General features: G+C 52.2%; 1 protein-coding gene across 3 annotated transcripts in view; it reads right to left on the bottom strand.

Annotated features, from left to right (window-relative positions):
• Positions 1–16,376, bottom strand: part of LOC125699990 (SPARC) — a 123,152-nt gene extending 106,776 nt beyond the window's left edge. For 2 of the 3 annotated variants that reach the window (XM_048960091.1, XM_048960092.1), the window contains exons 1-6: positions 16,201–16,376; positions 12,200–12,269; positions 11,881–11,931; positions 11,526–11,610; positions 11,224–11,345; positions 10,949–11,069 (exon numbers count right to left, since the gene is read on the bottom strand). In XM_048960091.1, the coding sequence (XP_048816048.1) occupies positions 10,949–11,069; positions 11,224–11,345; positions 11,526–11,610; positions 11,881–11,931; positions 12,200–12,256 (436 nt within the window). In that variant the 5' untranslated portion in view covers positions 12,257–12,269; positions 16,201–16,376. Of the gene's footprint in view, positions 1–8,565; positions 9,299–9,452; positions 9,602–10,329; positions 10,479–10,681; positions 10,816–10,948; positions 11,070–11,223; positions 11,346–11,525; positions 11,611–11,880; positions 11,932–12,199; positions 12,270–16,200 lie in introns of those variants that run through there. The other variant, XM_048960095.1, reaches the window with a different exon arrangement.
• Positions 16,377–17,789: the final 1,413 nt, after the last annotated feature.

Genomic DNA, 17,789 nt, shown 5'->3' with positions numbered 1-17,789 from the left:
CCTTGTCACAGGGCATTAACCTAAGGGCATGCCCACGGGCTGCTGGGGGCTGTCCATGCTTTGGGTGGCAGAGCTGATGCGTGGAAGTGTTCTGCCCTTTTCTTTGGTTCCAGAGGAGTGTCTCCCATCAGCTGTTTTTCCTTTGTTATTAATTACCCACATTGCAAAATCAATAATTCTGGGGGCATGCTGAGCTTGGAAAGGAAAGGAGGACAAAACCGAGGTTTGCTCTCATGACAAACCAGTACCATGCATCCTCAGAGCATGAGGTTATTTCTCACCACTGGGGTCTGAAGCTGTCTCATCTTTGGCATGGAACTAAATGACATCTTTATTGGCCATGTATCTGCAGGCAGACAGCTTGGACATCCTAGGTATTGAATCAGAGAGAGAGAGTTGTTGAAATGAGTAATTCTCAGCACTAATAGAGCAGGAATTGACAAATAGCATCGTGTTTCTTGGCCAACCATGGGAGAACTGCACACTGATGGCTCTTTGGTGACCAACCCTGACATGGGAGTTTGATGTACATGTGTGTAGGATGACTCCGAACAACCTAAACATGACTGTTGGGCAATTGATTGGCTGTTATGCAAATCATGCAGACATTTCACAATGAGGGAAGGGTGATTCAGGTGCCCCAGTGCCTCCGCTGTGGCTCTGCTCAGCCCAGAGTCTTGTTTGAGCAATGCTGCAACACAGTGTGGTGATCCTCGATGTCACCTTGTTCTGGATCTGGGAGACACTTCCTCAGCCTCTTTTTGTCACTGCTGTTACAGGGACCATCTGACAGTCACTCAGTGGCACAGTTGGTGGAGGGTCCTTCTGTCCATCAGCCACCTGTGGTCCTTTCACATAGGAGCTGTGTAAAGACACGGAAGATGTTGCTGTTACGTTGACATCAGACACAGAACTGCTGTTGGTTAAGCTTGGGGCCATGCTTTGACCCAGTTTTAAGCTTGAGGAACCTCACGTTTACAGCCCTGGGGTGTGAAGAACCTGGAGTGGCTGCAGCTCACTGCTCCAGTGCACTTGGGCTCTGCTGCTGGGAGCTAATGGGTAGTCTGCTCTGTGGTGTGCTCAGATGTGGCTGAGCACTGACTGATCTCCCATCAGGCCTGGATTGATGTGATTGTTGTCTTAATACTCCCTGGTCTAGAGGAAATACAGACAGCTCATGGCAGCGCCTAAAGCAGACAGTCTGCAGCACAGCTTGCTATAGTATTGGCTTTAGCAATGTGCAGGCTTCCCAAATTAATAGAAAATAATGGTTTGTAGCCTTGTTAGGCACTCAGAAAGGATTCTCTGTAAAAGCAGAATGCTGTGCTAATGGGCAAAACAACAACAACAACAAAAAAAGCAATAGGAGTGGATGCAGATGATCCAAGGGGTTTAAGGTGGGCAGAAGCTGCCTGCTGAGTGTGTCCCTTGCTGGGCATGGAGTGAACCCAGTGCCTGGTTGCTGTGCTGGGTCCTGTTGTCCTGAGAAGGAAGACATCCATCAGAGCAGGGAGGTTTGCTTCTCAGCTGCGGGGTCTGCAATTCTTCTGCTCTTTGTATGCTGCAAGAATGGGAAATGGATCCTGATGAGCACTGCTACCTCTGACTTATCTGTGTCCTCTAAATGCTTGAAATTGTTAAGGACTGGGGAAAGAAAGCCTCTTGTCTGACTGCCAGCAGCACTGAAAGGGCCCTCTATATTACCTCGTAGTTTATAATTTCACAAGTCTTTCTGTCCGAATTTACCAGCAGGCAGAGTGGCTGTAGGGAGCATGGAAACAGTAACAGCACAGACACAGCTTGCTCGTGCTTATGTGTGAGCACACACCTGCATCAGCGTGTCTGTGCAAGGTGCTAAAGCAGAAGTTTATGCAGAGTGTATCTGTGTGGAAGAATATCTTGTGCTAGTAAACACCAGTTTGTTCTCTCTTCCATGGATGCACACAAATGCTTTTCATGGCATCGTATCAATATGGCTAAGGGTGAATATTCCTGCTAATCAAGATGAGAAAAGATATGGAAACACATAAAAGAGGGAGATTACACATTCCTGTAAAGCCTTCAAAGATGAATTCGTGCACTGGCATACAAATACACAGGGGGAAAGGGATGTACCCAAACACATCAATGGGGAGTTATACCCACAGAGAGCCCAGCAGACCCCCTTCTTTTTTGGATGGCTGTTTAATGCTTTTGCAGTGATAATTAATGCCCTGTTTGGGTGTTAGGTCTCATGACTTGCTGTGGCTTTATAAGTCCTTCTGCAATTTGAAATCTGCAGTGAACAAAGGTGTTGTGAAGGATTGGAAGAGAAACAAAATAGGTGCTGCACTGCAGTCAGAGGATGCATTGGAGTCTGCAGAGTGAGATGTGCCCAGGGCTCTCCATCGTCATTATCAGGGGCCTCAATACCTTCCACCCAAGAGTGGCACCCATCTCCAGTACCTCACCCCTTTTGCAGCCATGGGAAGGGGACCTTGGGTAGGCAGATCTTTTTCAAAAGAGGAAACTTTATTATTATTATTATTTTTTTTTTTGATGGCTCTGTGCTGCTTGGGTATAAGAAGAATGGAAGAGAGCCTCAAAAGCCACCTGTGAGGCAGGCAGTGTTGTTAGAAGCTGGGGTGGAGGTGGGCAGGGTTGTGTCTGGGAGCAGACAGTAGGGTGTTGGAGGTGGAAGTGGATCCTGATGAGGGATGTGACTGAGCAATGGAGAAGTGGAGCAAAAGGAACTAGGTGAGGTGTGTGCAATGAGTGGCTGTGGCAAGAGGTGGTGAATGGAGAAAAATAACAATATGAGACCCAGTCTGAAAGGAAGGGCTGCAAGTCTGAAGGACTGGATGGACACAAAGGTGAGAGGGGAAAGAGAAGGTCATATTCATGCAGGAGAATGAGGAATACATCTCTATGGGAGTCTGAACATGCGTGAGAGGTGGAAAGAGACCACAGACCATCTGCAGAGAGTACAGGCTTTTCTTTGCCATCAGCAGTGAACATCGTGCTTTGCCAATGGATAGGGTGACTTCTAGCTTCTTTTCTAGGATGAGATCATTCACTGGATTCCCACCAAGAAATCAGCACTCACTTCCACATACAGTTCAAACCTGCTGAGGGCATCTGTGCTGATTATCACTGTAGATGAGTCTCCAGGAATGCCAAGGGGCTGATTGTTCAGAGTGCTGAAGTCTGGCTACTTGTAGGTGGATAGGAAAGTAAATAAATGGAAGAATGTAGATCTTGGTCAATGATCACCTGTCTGTGCTGGAAGGGCTCTTCACCAGGGTCAGGAGCGCTGGAAACCTTCAAAAGTGGAAGAGTGTGGAATCAGTGAGAAGAGATGGCCTAAAGGTGCCAAAGAGGTGGGAAGTGGAGGCTCTGGTTTAGCACTAGTGTCACTCCCAAGATGGGGTACCTGTGTTGGATGGCTGCTGGCCATGGCCCGTCCCTGGTGATTCAGATCTGGAGATATGGGGGAGGCTGGAAGCTCCAGCAGAAAGAAGCAGAAAAATGCCCTGCAGCACTTCCTGGGAAGGTGTGTGGGCTCACAGTAGATACGCAGAGAAATGGGTATGGGAGTTGGGTGTCGAACTCAGAAGAGCTTGAGGCTGCAGCCCTATGTGGTCCAGGGCCAGCTGCCCTCCCCGACCCTGGGCAATCAGCTTATATCAGGCTGGAGGGGAGCAGAGGCAAAGCAAGGATGCACAGAGCTAGGCACCAGCTGTGGCTGGCAGCAGGGCCAACCTGCAGGCTTGTGGCTTGGGTTGAGGACTCTGACTGCTGCCCTCCATCAGAGTGGTGGGAGGATTCACAGCTGTCTGGACCCAGCTTTAGTATGGTGTAACAGTGACTGGGACCAAAGGGGGCTGTGCAAGGATGGGCTGAGCCCGTGGAGGGTGTGGAACAACTTAGGAGGAGAGGAAACTTGGCAGGTAAACCAGGAACCCACGTGTGTGTGTGTGTGTGCACAAGTGTGCTAAGTATGGTTCTGCCATGTGGTTTCTGTTGTCTGCACAAAAGGGAAAGATTTTTTTGATCTTCCTCCTAGAAGGAAAGAAGACTTTGAAAAGCACTGGCAGAAGGGAAGCCAAAGCAGGGGGAAATTCATTCATTTTTTTTCTTCCCTCAGATCCTTTGGCACCCTTGTGGAAGGAGCCCTTTGCAGAGGGGGTCTTGCCCCTGTCCATCTGCCAACCCATTCCTCCTTGGGTTAGCTTAGGAGCTCCCAAGATCGACCAACTGGGAAGCCAGGCTTCTCAGCCCTGGCAGCTCAAGGCTGGCCATTCCCCAGCAATTCAACCATTCCTCCTCTCAGAGCAGAACATGCCCTGACACCTTTGCCATGAACTGAATTGCGTTCAGGAGCCTGGGTTTGCCCACACATGTTAAAGGTACGGCTGGAGGCAAAAAGAAAGGAAGGCTCCAGTGCAGAGGAAAAAGGGAGCCATTAACAGAGCCTGGAGCTGAGTGCTTGCACCCCGCGATGGTGAGGAAGGCAACCTGGCTATCCCAGCAGTGGGAACCCCAGAAGAGTTCCTTCCCATCCAACATCTGGCTTGTTAAGCCAGGACTCATCATTCTTGGGTGGATGACCCATCCCAAAGATGCTGGTTCCATCAGCCAGGGACTTCCTGCTGTGGCACTGCAGCTGCTTGGGCTGACGGTGATGAGGTCTGGAGTGAAGGGAGAAGGAGAAGGGCTAGGTGCTGTGCTGTGGGCTGAGCATAGTGACACTGGGGCAGCAGAGCTGCTCGGTAACCAGGTTTTCAGGTGTGAAACATGTGCAGGGCACTTTCACCCTGCCAGTTTTTAGGCAGAGAGGCAGCTGAGGAGAGGGGCTTGGGCTTCTCCTCCAAATCTCATTCATTCTTTGCACTACTGAGGTGGGGATATTATCTTGATGCTCCTTCCAGCTTGCCAGCAATGTGCCAGGATCTCCAGGAAAGTGAGCTTCCACAGCCAGGGAAGAAGTTTGCCAGCACTGGTTTGAGAGCATTTGAATGCACAGGCCCTGTGTTATGGTTAATGTGTGAGGGATGTGGGCATCTGCCTCTGAGGGGTGAACTGTAGTCCTCCAGATTTGCCCTCTGATTATTGCAGCATGTTTCTTCCTGCCACAGACAGCTCATCAAATGCCAGCTGCTGGCTTGAGGAGCGGGATGCAAACAAGGCATGCAAGTAACATGCTCCAGCATCCAGTGTGTGCTCTGAATAGCTGTACAGGAAGAGGAAGTGTTCCTGTGGAACAGGGTAGAGGCTCACCTGCGTGTGGGTAGTGCTTAGGATAAGGAACAGCTGTTTGAAGGGCATGAAAATCTGCACTGGGGCTTCATCCTGCAGCCGGATCCCAGGTAGTGAAAGACCACCTGATGTGATACAGTGAGGATTTCATTGGAGCACCGTGACCAAGAGGAAATGAGGAATCCCACAGGATACTCTGCTCAAGCCCAGGCAGCCAGTCCATGATTGTGGTGTAATTCATCTAGGATGATGGCAGGACCAAAGCCTGCCTTGACCCATCTCTGCACCCAGCAGCAGATGCTTCAGGGAGAGAGGTTGTGGCAAAAGTAAAGAGGTTACCACAGCCTCCATCAGTGTCCAGCTCAGGTGCTTGCAGGCCAGTGTTACTCATGTGGGGACACGAGCACTGAGGAAGGCTTGGCATAGCATGTGGGGAATTTTGGCCCCAAACCCAATAGCAACAAAGCTCCTGAACCTGGGCAGCAAAGGTGATCAGTGAGATGTTCAGGCAAGAAATAACGAGATCTGCATAGTCGCTCTGGTCCAATTGAAGCAGTGATCAAAAGGAATACGAAATTAAAAAAAAATGTAGGGAATGCACATAAAGATGTGGCCTGGGGCAAGTCATTTCTGCAGAAACACTGAATCAGAGTTTCTGTGATTGTTGGATGTGCAACACTAAAGCTGAAGGAAGGTGGGTTTCATTGAGAAGTGGCCATGAGATCTGTGGGAGGCCATGAAATAAAACAGTGTGTAACTTCTCTGAGTGAGTGGTTGGGCAGTGGCACAGCTGCCCAGAGAGGTGATGGATCACCGTGCCTGGAGGTGTTCGAGGAATGTGGAGATGTGGCACTGAGGGATGTGCTCAGTGGGCAGTGCTGGTGGCAGGTGGATTGTTGGACTTATGATCTTTCCAGCCTTAATGATTCTGTGATTCTGTGTGGTCAGTGCAGACACTGTAATCCCCTACACAAATAATTACCTGCTGTGCCACTGCTTTGCACCTGAGCAGCTGGGAGGCAGCATTAACCCAGCTCCTGTCCACACTTGTGTCCTGCCTCTGTCTGCTCTGAGCTTGGAGGAACAAAACATCTTTGAGCTTCAATGCCCCATTGAATCAAGCAATAACTAACCAGTAGATCCAGAAATTTGAGGGAGAGAGTCAGGCACTCCCCCTCCAGGTCTGAGAGGCTTTCCTCATGCATTCTTTCTGCTGGAAGCACAGCTGTTACTCCCCTCCCATCCTCTCTGATGAATGCAGGCAGGAGGATGCTCAGTGCACTGCTCTGTGGCACTGCCCTGAGGACTGCAACCAACCCATGAAGTGAATGAGCTCTGCCTGTGAGTGCTCAGCAGCACTTGAGCCAGATGGTGCTTGTGTCATGCTGCCTTCGGATCCAGAGCTTGACGTTATTTTTCTGTTCTCTTTTTTTCCTGTGTTTGCAAGCCATGTCCTCAGTCAGCACTAACCACAGGGAGAATTTCCACGTGGAAAGTACAGCTGTGTTCCTTTACTGCTGAGCAGGCTCTGAAAGGCTCAGTTTCAGCTGTAACAGGGAGATGGCTGTTCTCATCCACCGTCTGGGTCTGCAAGTTTAAAAAGGCCAGTTTATTCCTCAAGTCCTGATTTAACCCCAGGTAAGGCGTTTGCACCAAGGCAGTGAAATTCCAGCAACCTGATACTTCAGGCTGTGAGCTTCTAAGGGTTAAGAGCTGCCCTGCTGCAACCTTCTGTGGTGGCTTTGATGCTGCCTTGCAGCCAGGACAGCTGTGCTGAGTTGGATCCTTTGGGCTCTGCCAAACTGCTGGGACATGAGCATCATCCCCTGAGATGGAACACAGCCTTGGAGATGGATCCTTTCTTCTCCTTGAGCTGTGATAACTGGTTTTGCTGATGGAGCTGCTGACTTACCCAGCTGGCTGGGATGCCTTCTGTTGCATGAGAGCTGTGGCTGGAAGGAGTGCAGCTGCATCTTGGTGGAGCAGGAGGAGCTCCTGGCTGAGCAGGCAGCCATCCCCACCTGCATGCTGATCCTACAGCACCTGTCTGAGTGCGTTGTGCTAAGGGATGAGATGCACGGGGATGTCATGGCCTAACTCTTTGCCATATGAATATTTTTAGCCTGTGCAATTGCCAATGTTTTTTTTTCTACTGTTGTGCCTTTTCACTTTTCCCGGCAGCTGGCACATCAGTTTGTAGGAGAATCTGTTTAGGTTTCCCATCATTACGCTTCACTTTTCCCAGCAGGAGTGTCGCTTATCCCAGGCACAACTATTCGGCAATTACTTAGCGCCTCCCAAAGTCCTCTGTTAACGTTGCACTCTGCAAAGCTCCCTCCAGTCTGCCGCAGTCCGTGCAGTTCTTCTCAGCCCTGGCATAAAGCGTGGCACTGAGCCCATCTTCCTCCCCAGAATGTAATTTTCACATTGATGACTTCTTGGAGATGGTTGAGGGAACCGGCCATTCTTCATAGGTATTCCAAATCACAGAATGGATTGATTTCACAGGATGGAAAAGACTCCTAAGATCCTCAGTCCATCCCACCATGCCCACTGATGGCATCCCTCAGTGCCACATCTCCACAGTTCTCAAACATCTCCCGGGCAGCTGTGCCACTGCATCACCCATCTTTCTGGGAAGACATTTCTCCTAATATCCAACCTGAATCTCTCCTAGCACAGCTTAAGGCCATTCCCTTTTGTCCTATTGCTATCTTGATGAAGACCCTGAATATTCAGCATCTTTGGAGTCCTGGAGGTCAAACCTGAGATTTGTGGAAGCGTTGTTTCTGTGGGATCCATGTGCTGCCCTCCTCCCAATTTGGGATGGGAAGAAACAGAGGAACACTGCAAGCTCATTCTGCATCAGTGTTTCAAATCAGTACTTTTTTATTACAGAGACTCATTGGGTTGCTCACACTGTGGCAGAAATGTAATAATATAAGGCACAGGGAACATTCAGAGTTCAGAAAGAGTTCTCAGCCTGTAACACTTAACCACCCATTCACTCCCACCAGAACTCTTTCCATAAAGCAAAATCCAAATACTTTCTCCCTTCCCACCCATCCTTCAACACACAAATCCTCATCAAGAGCAAACAGTGCACAGTGTGTGTGTGTGTGGCACAGGCAGCTCCCCTGGAAGAACAAGGCTGGGATTTAAGGATGACCAAAGCAGAGGTGGGATGTGCCTGAGGACACCGTGATGTGGGACAGCTGAGTGCCTTATCTCAGCTGCAGCAGAACCACAAGAGCCAGGCCAGCCACCAGCACCCACGTCTGCACCGCATCGCACCTTACAGAACACAACTGCAGTACAACTGGTGAGTAATGGTAAAGCATGAAGCACTTTCAAACCTTTATTTTTCAAGGGGGTTTTACAGGATGGGATGTATTCGTTTCATTTGTTGTTTTTTTTTCTTCATTATTTTTTGTGTGCTTCCCCACTTGTTTCTTGGATTAGCCCTTTGTTTTGGTGCCTAGTGATTGTTAAATTCAAGCCCTGGGAATGAAACTTATGGGGGGGGAAAGGGGACCAAAAAGCAAAATGACATCCTGCCTTTCTGTGCCTTCCTCCCCATACCATGAGCCGGGTGGCCACAATGTCACCTGCAGCTCTGCTCAGAAAGCCCCATTTCCCACATCTTCTGACTCTGCCTTCCCTGTGGGCAGTCTGTGCTGTTAGTCAGGAGTTAACAGGAGTCGGTCTGAGAGCGGATACAGAGATGGAGCAGATATTTAGGACAGGAACAGGGTTGGTCAATTGTGAAGACACATTGGAGAGAGAGAGAGAGAGAGAGAGAGAGAGAGAGGAGAGTGAGAGCAGGTGGAAGTAGCTGGTGGGTAATCTAGTGGTAACAGGTTAGCTATGAAGGACTGTTATTTCTCTTAGCACCCATACTACATACGTTTAGACCTATATTAGCACCTTGTTCCCAGGGAAAACAAAACAAAAAAGCGATTCAAAAACCGAAGGAAGTGGGAAGGTTAAAACAAGACAAAGTTGGCAGTAGAGAGGAGGAAGCTGGGGCTTTAGATCACCAGATCCTTGTCTATGTCCTCTGTGGAAGGAAAAGAGAGAATTGAAGTTAGAGGACAGTGCTGCCCTGCAGGGGTCACTCCTGCACCCCCACTTCTCCCCTGCGTTCCACTCCCAGGAACCGTTGCTTCATCCCAATGGGGGCTTTTAGAAGGGGTCTGCAGGCAGGTACTTACGCTCCTTAATGCCAAAGCAGCTGGCCCATTCCTCCAGGGCGATGTACTTGTCGTTGTCCAAGTCGCAGGCCTCAAAGAAGCGGGTGGTGCAGTGCTCCATGGGGATGAGCGGGGCACGGAGCGGGGCCAGCTCAGTGTGGGACAGGTACCTGCCAAGGTCCCATACTGTCAGCATCTTGCTGCTGGCTGTGGGAGCCAGAGCAGGACCCCAGCCCTCACTTTGTTTTGAACTCCTAGAGGTGTTCTAGGCCAGGTTGGATGGGGCTCTGGGCAGCCTGGTCTAGTATTAAATGGGGAGGTTGGTGCCCCTGTATGTGGCAGGGGGGTTGGAGATTCGTTGAGGTCCCTTCCAACCCTGGTCATTCTGTGATTCTGCCAGTGCCCTCCCAGCATCCACTACTGAGCTGTCATGGATGTGTGTCTGGTTATGCAGCCAGCTGTGCTAGTCATTAAAGAGCCTGTGATGGAGGTGCTCACTGGCTGCTCCCTCCATGAGGCTGTGTGTGCAATTGCTCCCAGACACATGTCCAGCTCACAGCTAAGCCAGCAGCTGCTCTTTCAGCTGTTGAAATTATCCCTGTGGTCTTTGGGTGGAGGTGTTTTAGGGAACTGTCACCCAGCAGTAAATCTGAGAATGCTGAAACTCCACCAAAGAGAGGTGGGAGCAGCAGGACCCTCTTTCTGCAGCAGAGCTGTTGGCAGCTCTGGGTGAGGCTGCCTCTTCCCCAGCTTCACCCCAGCCCTTGCCAGATGTGCTCAGCTCTTGTTCTCCATCATACTCTTGTCACGCCTCCAGCTTGCTCTAACTCCTGCTGCCACCAAACCACCTTGGGCAGGGAGAGGTGCCAAGTGCCCATCCTACTCTGCCAATGCTCACCCATCGATGGGGTGCTGGTCCAGCTGCCCAAACTGCCAGTGCACGGGGAAGATGTACATGTTGTAGTTCTTCTCAAAGTCGCGGGCCAGCAGCTCCACGCTGTGGTCACCGGCCTCCAGGCGCTTCTCATTCTCGTGGATCTTCTTCACCTGTTGTAGGGGAGATGGGGGGCATTCGTCAGTGGGGCTGCACGTGGGGTGCCAGCATTTTGAGGGAGAGTTCTCTGGGTGCATGGAGAAAGTTGCAGGGTTTAGTTCGGTGTTTGGGAACGATGCAGTGGTTCTGGTGCACAGGTGTGCCCCTGGGCTCTGTTGGTAGGGTGAGCTCCTAGGTTCCCTCCCCAAGCTCTCACCTTGAGCTTCTGCTTCTCAGTCAGCAGGTTGTTGTCCTCATCACGCTCATACAGGGTGATCAGCACATTCTTCAGCCAGTCCCGCATGCGCAGGGGGAACTCTGTCAGCTCAGTGTCCAGGCAGGCAGGGATGACTGGAAGCCACATACAGCGGTCAGCATCCTCCCTCCCTCTCCCTGAACCCACGTGGACTTCTGCTTAAACCCTGGTCTAAGGGGCTGCGCTCAGGTTAGCCGTCCTTTTGACTAAGGCAAGGATCCCACTTACATTTGCAGGGCCCAATGTAGTCCAGGTGCAGCTTGTGTCCCTTCTTGGTTCCCTCCAAGGTGCACTTGGTGGCAAAGAAGTGGCAGGAGGAGTCATAGGTCTTGTTGTCGGTGCCGCAGACCTGCACAGGATGGGGAGGTGCTGTGTGAGAGCCTCCAGAAGAGGCACGACTTCTTCCTTGGGGTGGACAAGGGGACCTGCCACCTCTGGAGCCAGCTGTGCCCCTTGGGGTGTCCCTCCCTGCTCCCACTCATCACCCAACTTCTTGCCCTCACCTTCTCAAAGACACCGGAGGTGGCTGGGCAGCTGGAGGGGTCCTGGCACACACACATGGGTGAGTTGTTGTCGTCCACCTCGCACACCTTGCCGTGCTTGCAGTGATGGTTCTGGCAGGGATCTGGGACAAACCAGGAGTGATGTCAGAACCTGGCCTGTGCTCTCCCTTAGGAAACAGATCCTATCCTTTGGGCTTTTCCTGGGCTTCTTTGGAGTGACTGTGTGTCTCCTATCCCAGGAAGGGATGGCATCTCCACTTGCTAGAGGGCAAAAGCTGTGGGGCATGGGAAGAGTGACTCACTCTCTGCGACGATCTCCTCTACATCTTCTGTAGGCTCCTCAAACTCTCCCACCTCCACCTGGACAGGGTTGGCCCCTACAGGCTCCTGCAAAAGATGGCATTGTGTCCATGGGGTGTGCACAGCCCCCACTGCCCTGTGCTTTAGAGATGCTTTGGAAGAGCTGATGCAAGAACTTCTTCCAGGCAAACATTGATACCTGGAGGAAGAAACCTGAGAAACATCGCTCATTTCCACTATGGAGAATTTCCACAGCACAAGGGAGAGCACCCCAAGGAAAGCTTTCCAAGCCTTTTGCTCTTCCCAGGGCACTGTGTGCCATGAGGGATGGGTGATGGGGGAAGTGCAGTCACCTACCTCTGTGGTGAGGTCTTCAATCACCTCCGTCTCATCAGGCAGAGCCTCTTGCTGCAGGGAAAAAGGACCATGAGCTGGGGGTTTTGGGGGACAATGATCCCAAGGTGGTCACACCCTGGGGCAGGTGGCAAGGTCACCTTTGGATTTCTACCTCCCCCATCCTTTGGGGACTATAGGAGAGCATGAAGCTGCTCTGTCCTTCCCGTGGTGGGAGCGGGGTCCCAGTTTTATTCATTGTAAAAGAGAATCCCCGTTGGATGCATCGGGAGTCGCATACATCCCTGTTAGGTGCAGCAGGGAGGGAGGCTCCATTACTCACCGGAGCTGCCAGGGCTTTGCCTGCCAGGCAGAGGAGGAAGAAAATCCAGGCTCTCATCTTTCAGCAAACCCTGAATAAAGGAGAGGAAGAGGAGGGATGAGCAATGAGGGCACTGGAGCTCCCTGTGCCTCTCAGCTCCATGCTGAGCTCACGGCTGGCAGTAAGACATGCAGAGAAGGGTGCTTGCTCTATTTCCTGCCTTGTCTGGTTAATCCTGCAGCTCCACATGCTGGCTTTTCTGTCTGAAACCTCAGGCCAAATACTGTTTCCAAGACAAATTCTTTTTATTTTGCAAAGTGAGAAGGTGAGGGTTTAGACTTTCATCACTCTCCAGGATGCATTAGAAGAATTGCACAAAGATAGCTGTTCACCTTTCCCTCACAGGAATTATTTCAGACCAAAAAAAAGAAAGCTAAAAGCCCCTGCTGAGAGCCCCAAGAACAGGCAGTGAAAGTCTCCATGATTTTGTTTGTCATTCAAAGAAAGTGGAGGAAGGCAAGAGGGAACAGAGGGGCAGGCTGCTTGAAGATTAAATCTCTTAGAAAAATGCTTCCCACTTGGACTCTGTAGGGGTGGCAGGGATCAGGCATCCATCTCTAGCACCCCAAATGCTGGAGTTTCTGCTATGCTTTCTCTCTTTCATGCTCAGGTCTGAAGGTCCCAAACTGGCTTGGAGTGCTACGATGTGATCTGGGAGGAGAGCTGCAGCTGTGAGCTCACCCTGTGTGCTCCCTGCTTCCTGTTTGGCAGGATGGAGCCCCTCAGCTGGGTGCTGGATATGCCAGCAGCATCCCATGCTCCCCGGTGGGATACCTGCTCCTTCTGTCCACTGAGGTGATGCTTCCACCACCACTGAAGTCAGTTCTCCTGCTGTGGCTCCCTTTACTCCCCCTGTGTGGATGTGGCTGGGGGCAGCCCTCTGTCTTTATTTGCTTAATAGGCTGTTGAGGGCCCTGCCTGGACCTGTCTGAAATGGCTGGCTCTGCCCTCCTGGTGAGGTGGTTTTTGGGAGAGGAGGTGGAAAAGTACTGAATGTGGCCATTTCCTCCCCTGCTGCCGTCCCCTGGCTTGTAAGGGCTGCTTCTGGGCTTCTCCCAAGGGGCTTGTTTGCCTTGGAAGGTGCTCTGAGGTTCAGTGATGCCCTGTGGGCAGAGCCCAGCCCGGAGGAGAGGCCATGGCATGTGCACGTGGAAGAAGAACCCAACCCAGACCAAGGCCCTCTCAGATCATTTCCCCAAGCTCCTAAAGCACTGAGTTTCAAAGTCTGGGCACGCAGTGAACCGGGGTCAGGGAATTACATGCTTGCTAGGAGCCAGCAGACAGCTGGAGCTGCCGGTGTTGTGTTTGGAGGAAGAAGGAGCATGAAGGAGTCTGAGCAAACAACTTGCCAAGCCGTCCCATGCCAGAGATAGGAAAACAAGTTTATTTGAAAAACAACATCTTCCTGGAGTCAGAGGCTGCACACAGAGGACGTTGCAGTATTTGTGAGACCCTGACTGTTTTGCAAGGGCGCAGCCTTTCCTGAATATCTGATGGCCAGAACTCCTGAAATAACAGCACAGGAGCCTTTGACGTTGCTCTGGCAGAAAAGCACGGCTCACTGTGCGAGTCAATGCGTCCCTCCCTGTGGGCCTGCCATGGTTCTGCTATCCAAGAGGATGCTACCAGCCAACAGGTACCAATGGGAGGCAGTGCTTTCTAAGAAGCCAGAACCTCCTGGGCATAGGGAATATGCCAGGCAGAAAGTGTTCTGTGCCAATGATGGCACTTGAGGGCTGGCGCAGGTGTGGCATTGGCACAGCAGAGAGGCTGCTCCCTGGTAGCTGGAACCGTGATGAGCTCAGAGCTGCATGCAGGGGCTGTGGAGCAATATTCCTTCTGCTCTGACTGGGTTTTACGTGGGGAGCAAGGGGGAGGTCACAGTGGATCGTCCCCATGGCCCAGACAACACTTGACCCTACTTGCATCCTAAGTGAGGCCTTCATCTCCCAGCTGCTGTGTAAACACGTTCTTGTGGCTCCCATAAATGCCTCTTGATGGGTCTGCTCAGTCCTAGATGTCTCCTCCCATCCCACCAGAGTGCTTCTGTGGGTGGAGGAGGACAGGGGATGGAGGAACCTGGTCCATGTGGCACTGACCATGGCCAGGGTTGCATAAGCCCCACGGGATGCCACGTTAGCGTGGGGAGGAGCCTCCTCCTGGCCACTTTGACAGCTCCTCCCTGAGGCACAGGACAGGCAAGGACCCCAGGCCCACTGCAGAGGGTCCCCTCACACACTGTGGGCTCGCAGGGCCAAGAGAAATTCCCTCCAGCCCATGTACATGCTTACAAACATCCTCCCCACCACATCTCCCCATGCAGTCACTGAAGGCACAGCCACCCACTGCTGCACTATTAGCCCATAAACCTTGCAAACAGTTATTGAGGTGCTGCGACTGCATTTATAAATGCAGCAGATCTTTACAGAGCTCACTTCTATCAGGGTGAGAGCCCTCGTGCCAGCGCAGCTGTGTGCTGGCCTGAAGCTGTCACAGCTTGCCTTGTTGCAAATTGCATCCAGTCAAAGCAGCACCAAGAGAAGAGCACAGATGAGCCCCTTGCAGGCTGCACTTGGGAAGAGGAAGCAATGCAGCTTTTGGCTGTCCTGCCTGAGCTTCTCCTTTTGCTGGAGTGCCGCGCCAGGTGCAAGCGGGTCCCTCCGGCTCCCGGGGAGCACGGAAAGCTGATCTCTCACTGATGCGCAGCTCCACAAAGCAGAAAGCAAAGAACCCCCCCCCAACACCCCGCTAAATACGCTGCAAAAATGCGAACCATCTTCAAAGCATTCCCCGGGCTCGCCCTGCCACAGCCGCTGCGGCGATAACAGCCCCGACATCCATCCGAGCAGCGGACCCAGGAGGAGTTTCCATGGGAGCCGACATTCCTCTGGGGCTGAGTCATGGAAGAGCAGAGGGCTGAGGAAGGAGGGGCTTGCAGAAAGCTTGAAAAGTTTATTTCTGCTCTTCCCCCTCCCATCACCGCCCGCATCCCGGCTCCTGCCGATGTGGCAGACAATAGCCGGGCTGCAGCAGCTGCGCACTACGCGACAGCTTTTAATTTCCACGTAAAACCCATCCGGCCCACCCTGTCGGGCTGCCGCGGTTTATTGTTGTCCTTGGAGGGGATGGCGGAGCGTTTCGGGCTGTTCCGAGCGCCCGGTGCTTCGCTCACCTCCCCGGTGCCCCCGATTTCACCGCAGCTCGAAAGCGCTGCGTTTCTCTGTGCTGGGAGCTGAGCTCCCGTCCCGCTCGGTGCGCTCCGTCGGGGGCACAAAGAACCGAGTTTAAGGCTGAACGTCACCGCACCCAGAGGTCGGCTGCTGCCTTTAAAGGAAGAGAGCCCTGGGCTCTTCTGCCTGGACGGGGGTTGAGGCTGACTGATTCCAAGCCATCAAAGCTAAGCCAAAAAAGAAAAGAGCTTTGTCCTTCCTCCCCCGCCTCTCCCTCCGACAGTTGAGCAGCTGGAGCTAAGCAGCCAGCAGGACCTGGAAAGGTTTTGAAATCTGCTCGGAACACAAAGCTGAGTGTCTCGTTTTGTTGTTTTCGCAGGAGAAAACGAGAGCGGCCGCACTGAGATAAAGCCGAGAGCTCTTTTGTTCGTCCCCCCAGATATCCCGGTGAGTAACATCGCTGCCTCAGCCCGGACTGCGCACGCTGGGGCCGATTTGCTGCAGGTCGGTTATTCTTATGGGCCCCTTCCAACTCGGGATATTCTGTGTGTCCTGACCTCGGTAGGGAAATAACCCACAGCCCAGAGGGGAGAAAGGTCGGGTAATTAGGGGTGGCCAGGTGACACCAAAGCCGGGGGTCTGGCTGTGAAACTGAGCGACAGTTTAAGAGCTGAGATGCTGCAAAGCAAAGCGAGAAAAGAGGCAGGAGGGGTCCCCAAAGGCATCGCACGGCGGTGGTCGGGGCTGAGTGTCACGGGGAGGGGGGGGGAAGGAGCGGGGCTCTGGCCGTACCTCGTAGTCCTGAGCAGGGCTGGGGGAACTCCAGGAGCTGGGAAGGACTGGAGGAGTCTGCAGGTTTTAGAAGGAGGCAGCAGGAAGGCAAAGTGTGGGCTGGGTTTCCTCTCCTCCTCCTCCTCCTCCTCCTCCTCGCTATCTTTCCAAATCGGTCCCTTCCTCTCCCTCTCCCCGCGGTGGGCTGTCCCAGCTCCAAGTGCGGGCAGAGGCGCGGCCCGGAGCGCTGGGCAATCCAGAGAAGTCAAACGGACGGAGGGGCTGAAGGGGACCCTGAACCCCCTACGCACATTGCTGAGATGAATGTATCAGTTCTCTGGGAGGAAAACCGTGTCCCTGCTCGGTCTGTGCAGCTTCTAGAACCGTGGCTTGCATTAAAGCATGAAATGCTGTTGTTTTGCAATAGTTTGGTCTCTGAACTGGTGCGTTCTGTTCTCAGGAGGGTGCAGAAGAAAGGAGAAGGGGCTTTGCTCCTCCGTTCTCTGCTGCCATAAGGAAATGCCTTGTGGGAAGGAGGAGGAAGACATGATCCCCTTTTTCCAGAGTGCAGAGTGTTATGGTGTGTCTGAGACATGCTCCCAGGGGGCACAGAAGTGCTCAGCTGGGAGAAAAAGCAAAACCCCCATCCTGGAAATTTGCAGGTCTGTTGAGTCTGATATCACTCGGTATTCTGACCTTGCAGCCCATAACTCAGCCTGAGCAGCTGCCCAGCCAGAGGCAGCCAAACAGCCAAACCTTTCAGGGCTGTTTTGCACTTCTGTTCTTCCTGCTTAGGATGAAGTCCCCAGCACCCCTCTCCTTGCATTTTTCACCACAGTAGACAGCATGGCCATGGTGCTGCACTGCAAAGCAAAAGCAGCAGCTAAGAAGGGAGGCTGTTGGTTGCTGGAGTTTGGGTGTCCCTGAAGAGTGTCTCTGCTCCCGGTGCTGGCTCCTGGCTCTACTGAGTGCCTGATACTCTGTGATTTATATTGTCAGCACAGCCCTCACAGCACTTCTGCTGCATGTGAAAGAAGCAGATATCAGCACAAACATCCATACAGCCAAAGGGAAGCAAAAGATAAACAGAACAAAAAGGAAAAGGCAAGGGAAAAAAGAGATTGTGGTGGGGGCTGTGTCACCACTGCCACTTCCCATTGAGATGAGGAACATCTGCAGTCGGGATCCTGGGAAGGTGAGAGGGAAGATCCCTGTCTGTGGCTGCATGCTGCCTAAAAGCCTTTCCTGGATGCTGTGTGGATGCTGCTGCCGCCCTCATGGACATCCCAAGAGGGAAAGTGCCCATGGAGGTCACTTGGTGACGGTGTCTGATGCCACGTGGGTCCTTCTAATAGGAACAAGCACACCCAGAGCACCTTTTGCTCCTCAGCTCAGTGTCACTCATGGGTTCTATGGCTCCAGATGTCACATATCCCCAGGATCCAAGTTTCATTTGGCTGATCCACGGCCGAGGAGTTGAATGCTCTCTGTGCTGGATTAGTCACGGCTCGCATTGAAGTCATACAGCTGTTGGTAGTTCTGTGGAGGAAGGAAAAAAAAAAAAAAAGAGACATCTGGAAAGAATTTTAGGGAGGGGAAAAAAAAAAAGC

Source organism: Lagopus muta, chromosome 14 (assembly GCF_023343835.1).
Source record: "Lagopus muta isolate bLagMut1 chromosome 14, bLagMut1 primary, whole genome shotgun sequence".
Lineage (NCBI taxonomy): Eukaryota > Metazoa > Chordata > Aves > Galliformes > Phasianidae > Lagopus > Lagopus muta.
The sequence above is the reverse complement of the archived record's forward strand: the minus strand, read 5'-3'. Positions and strand labels throughout refer to the sequence as shown.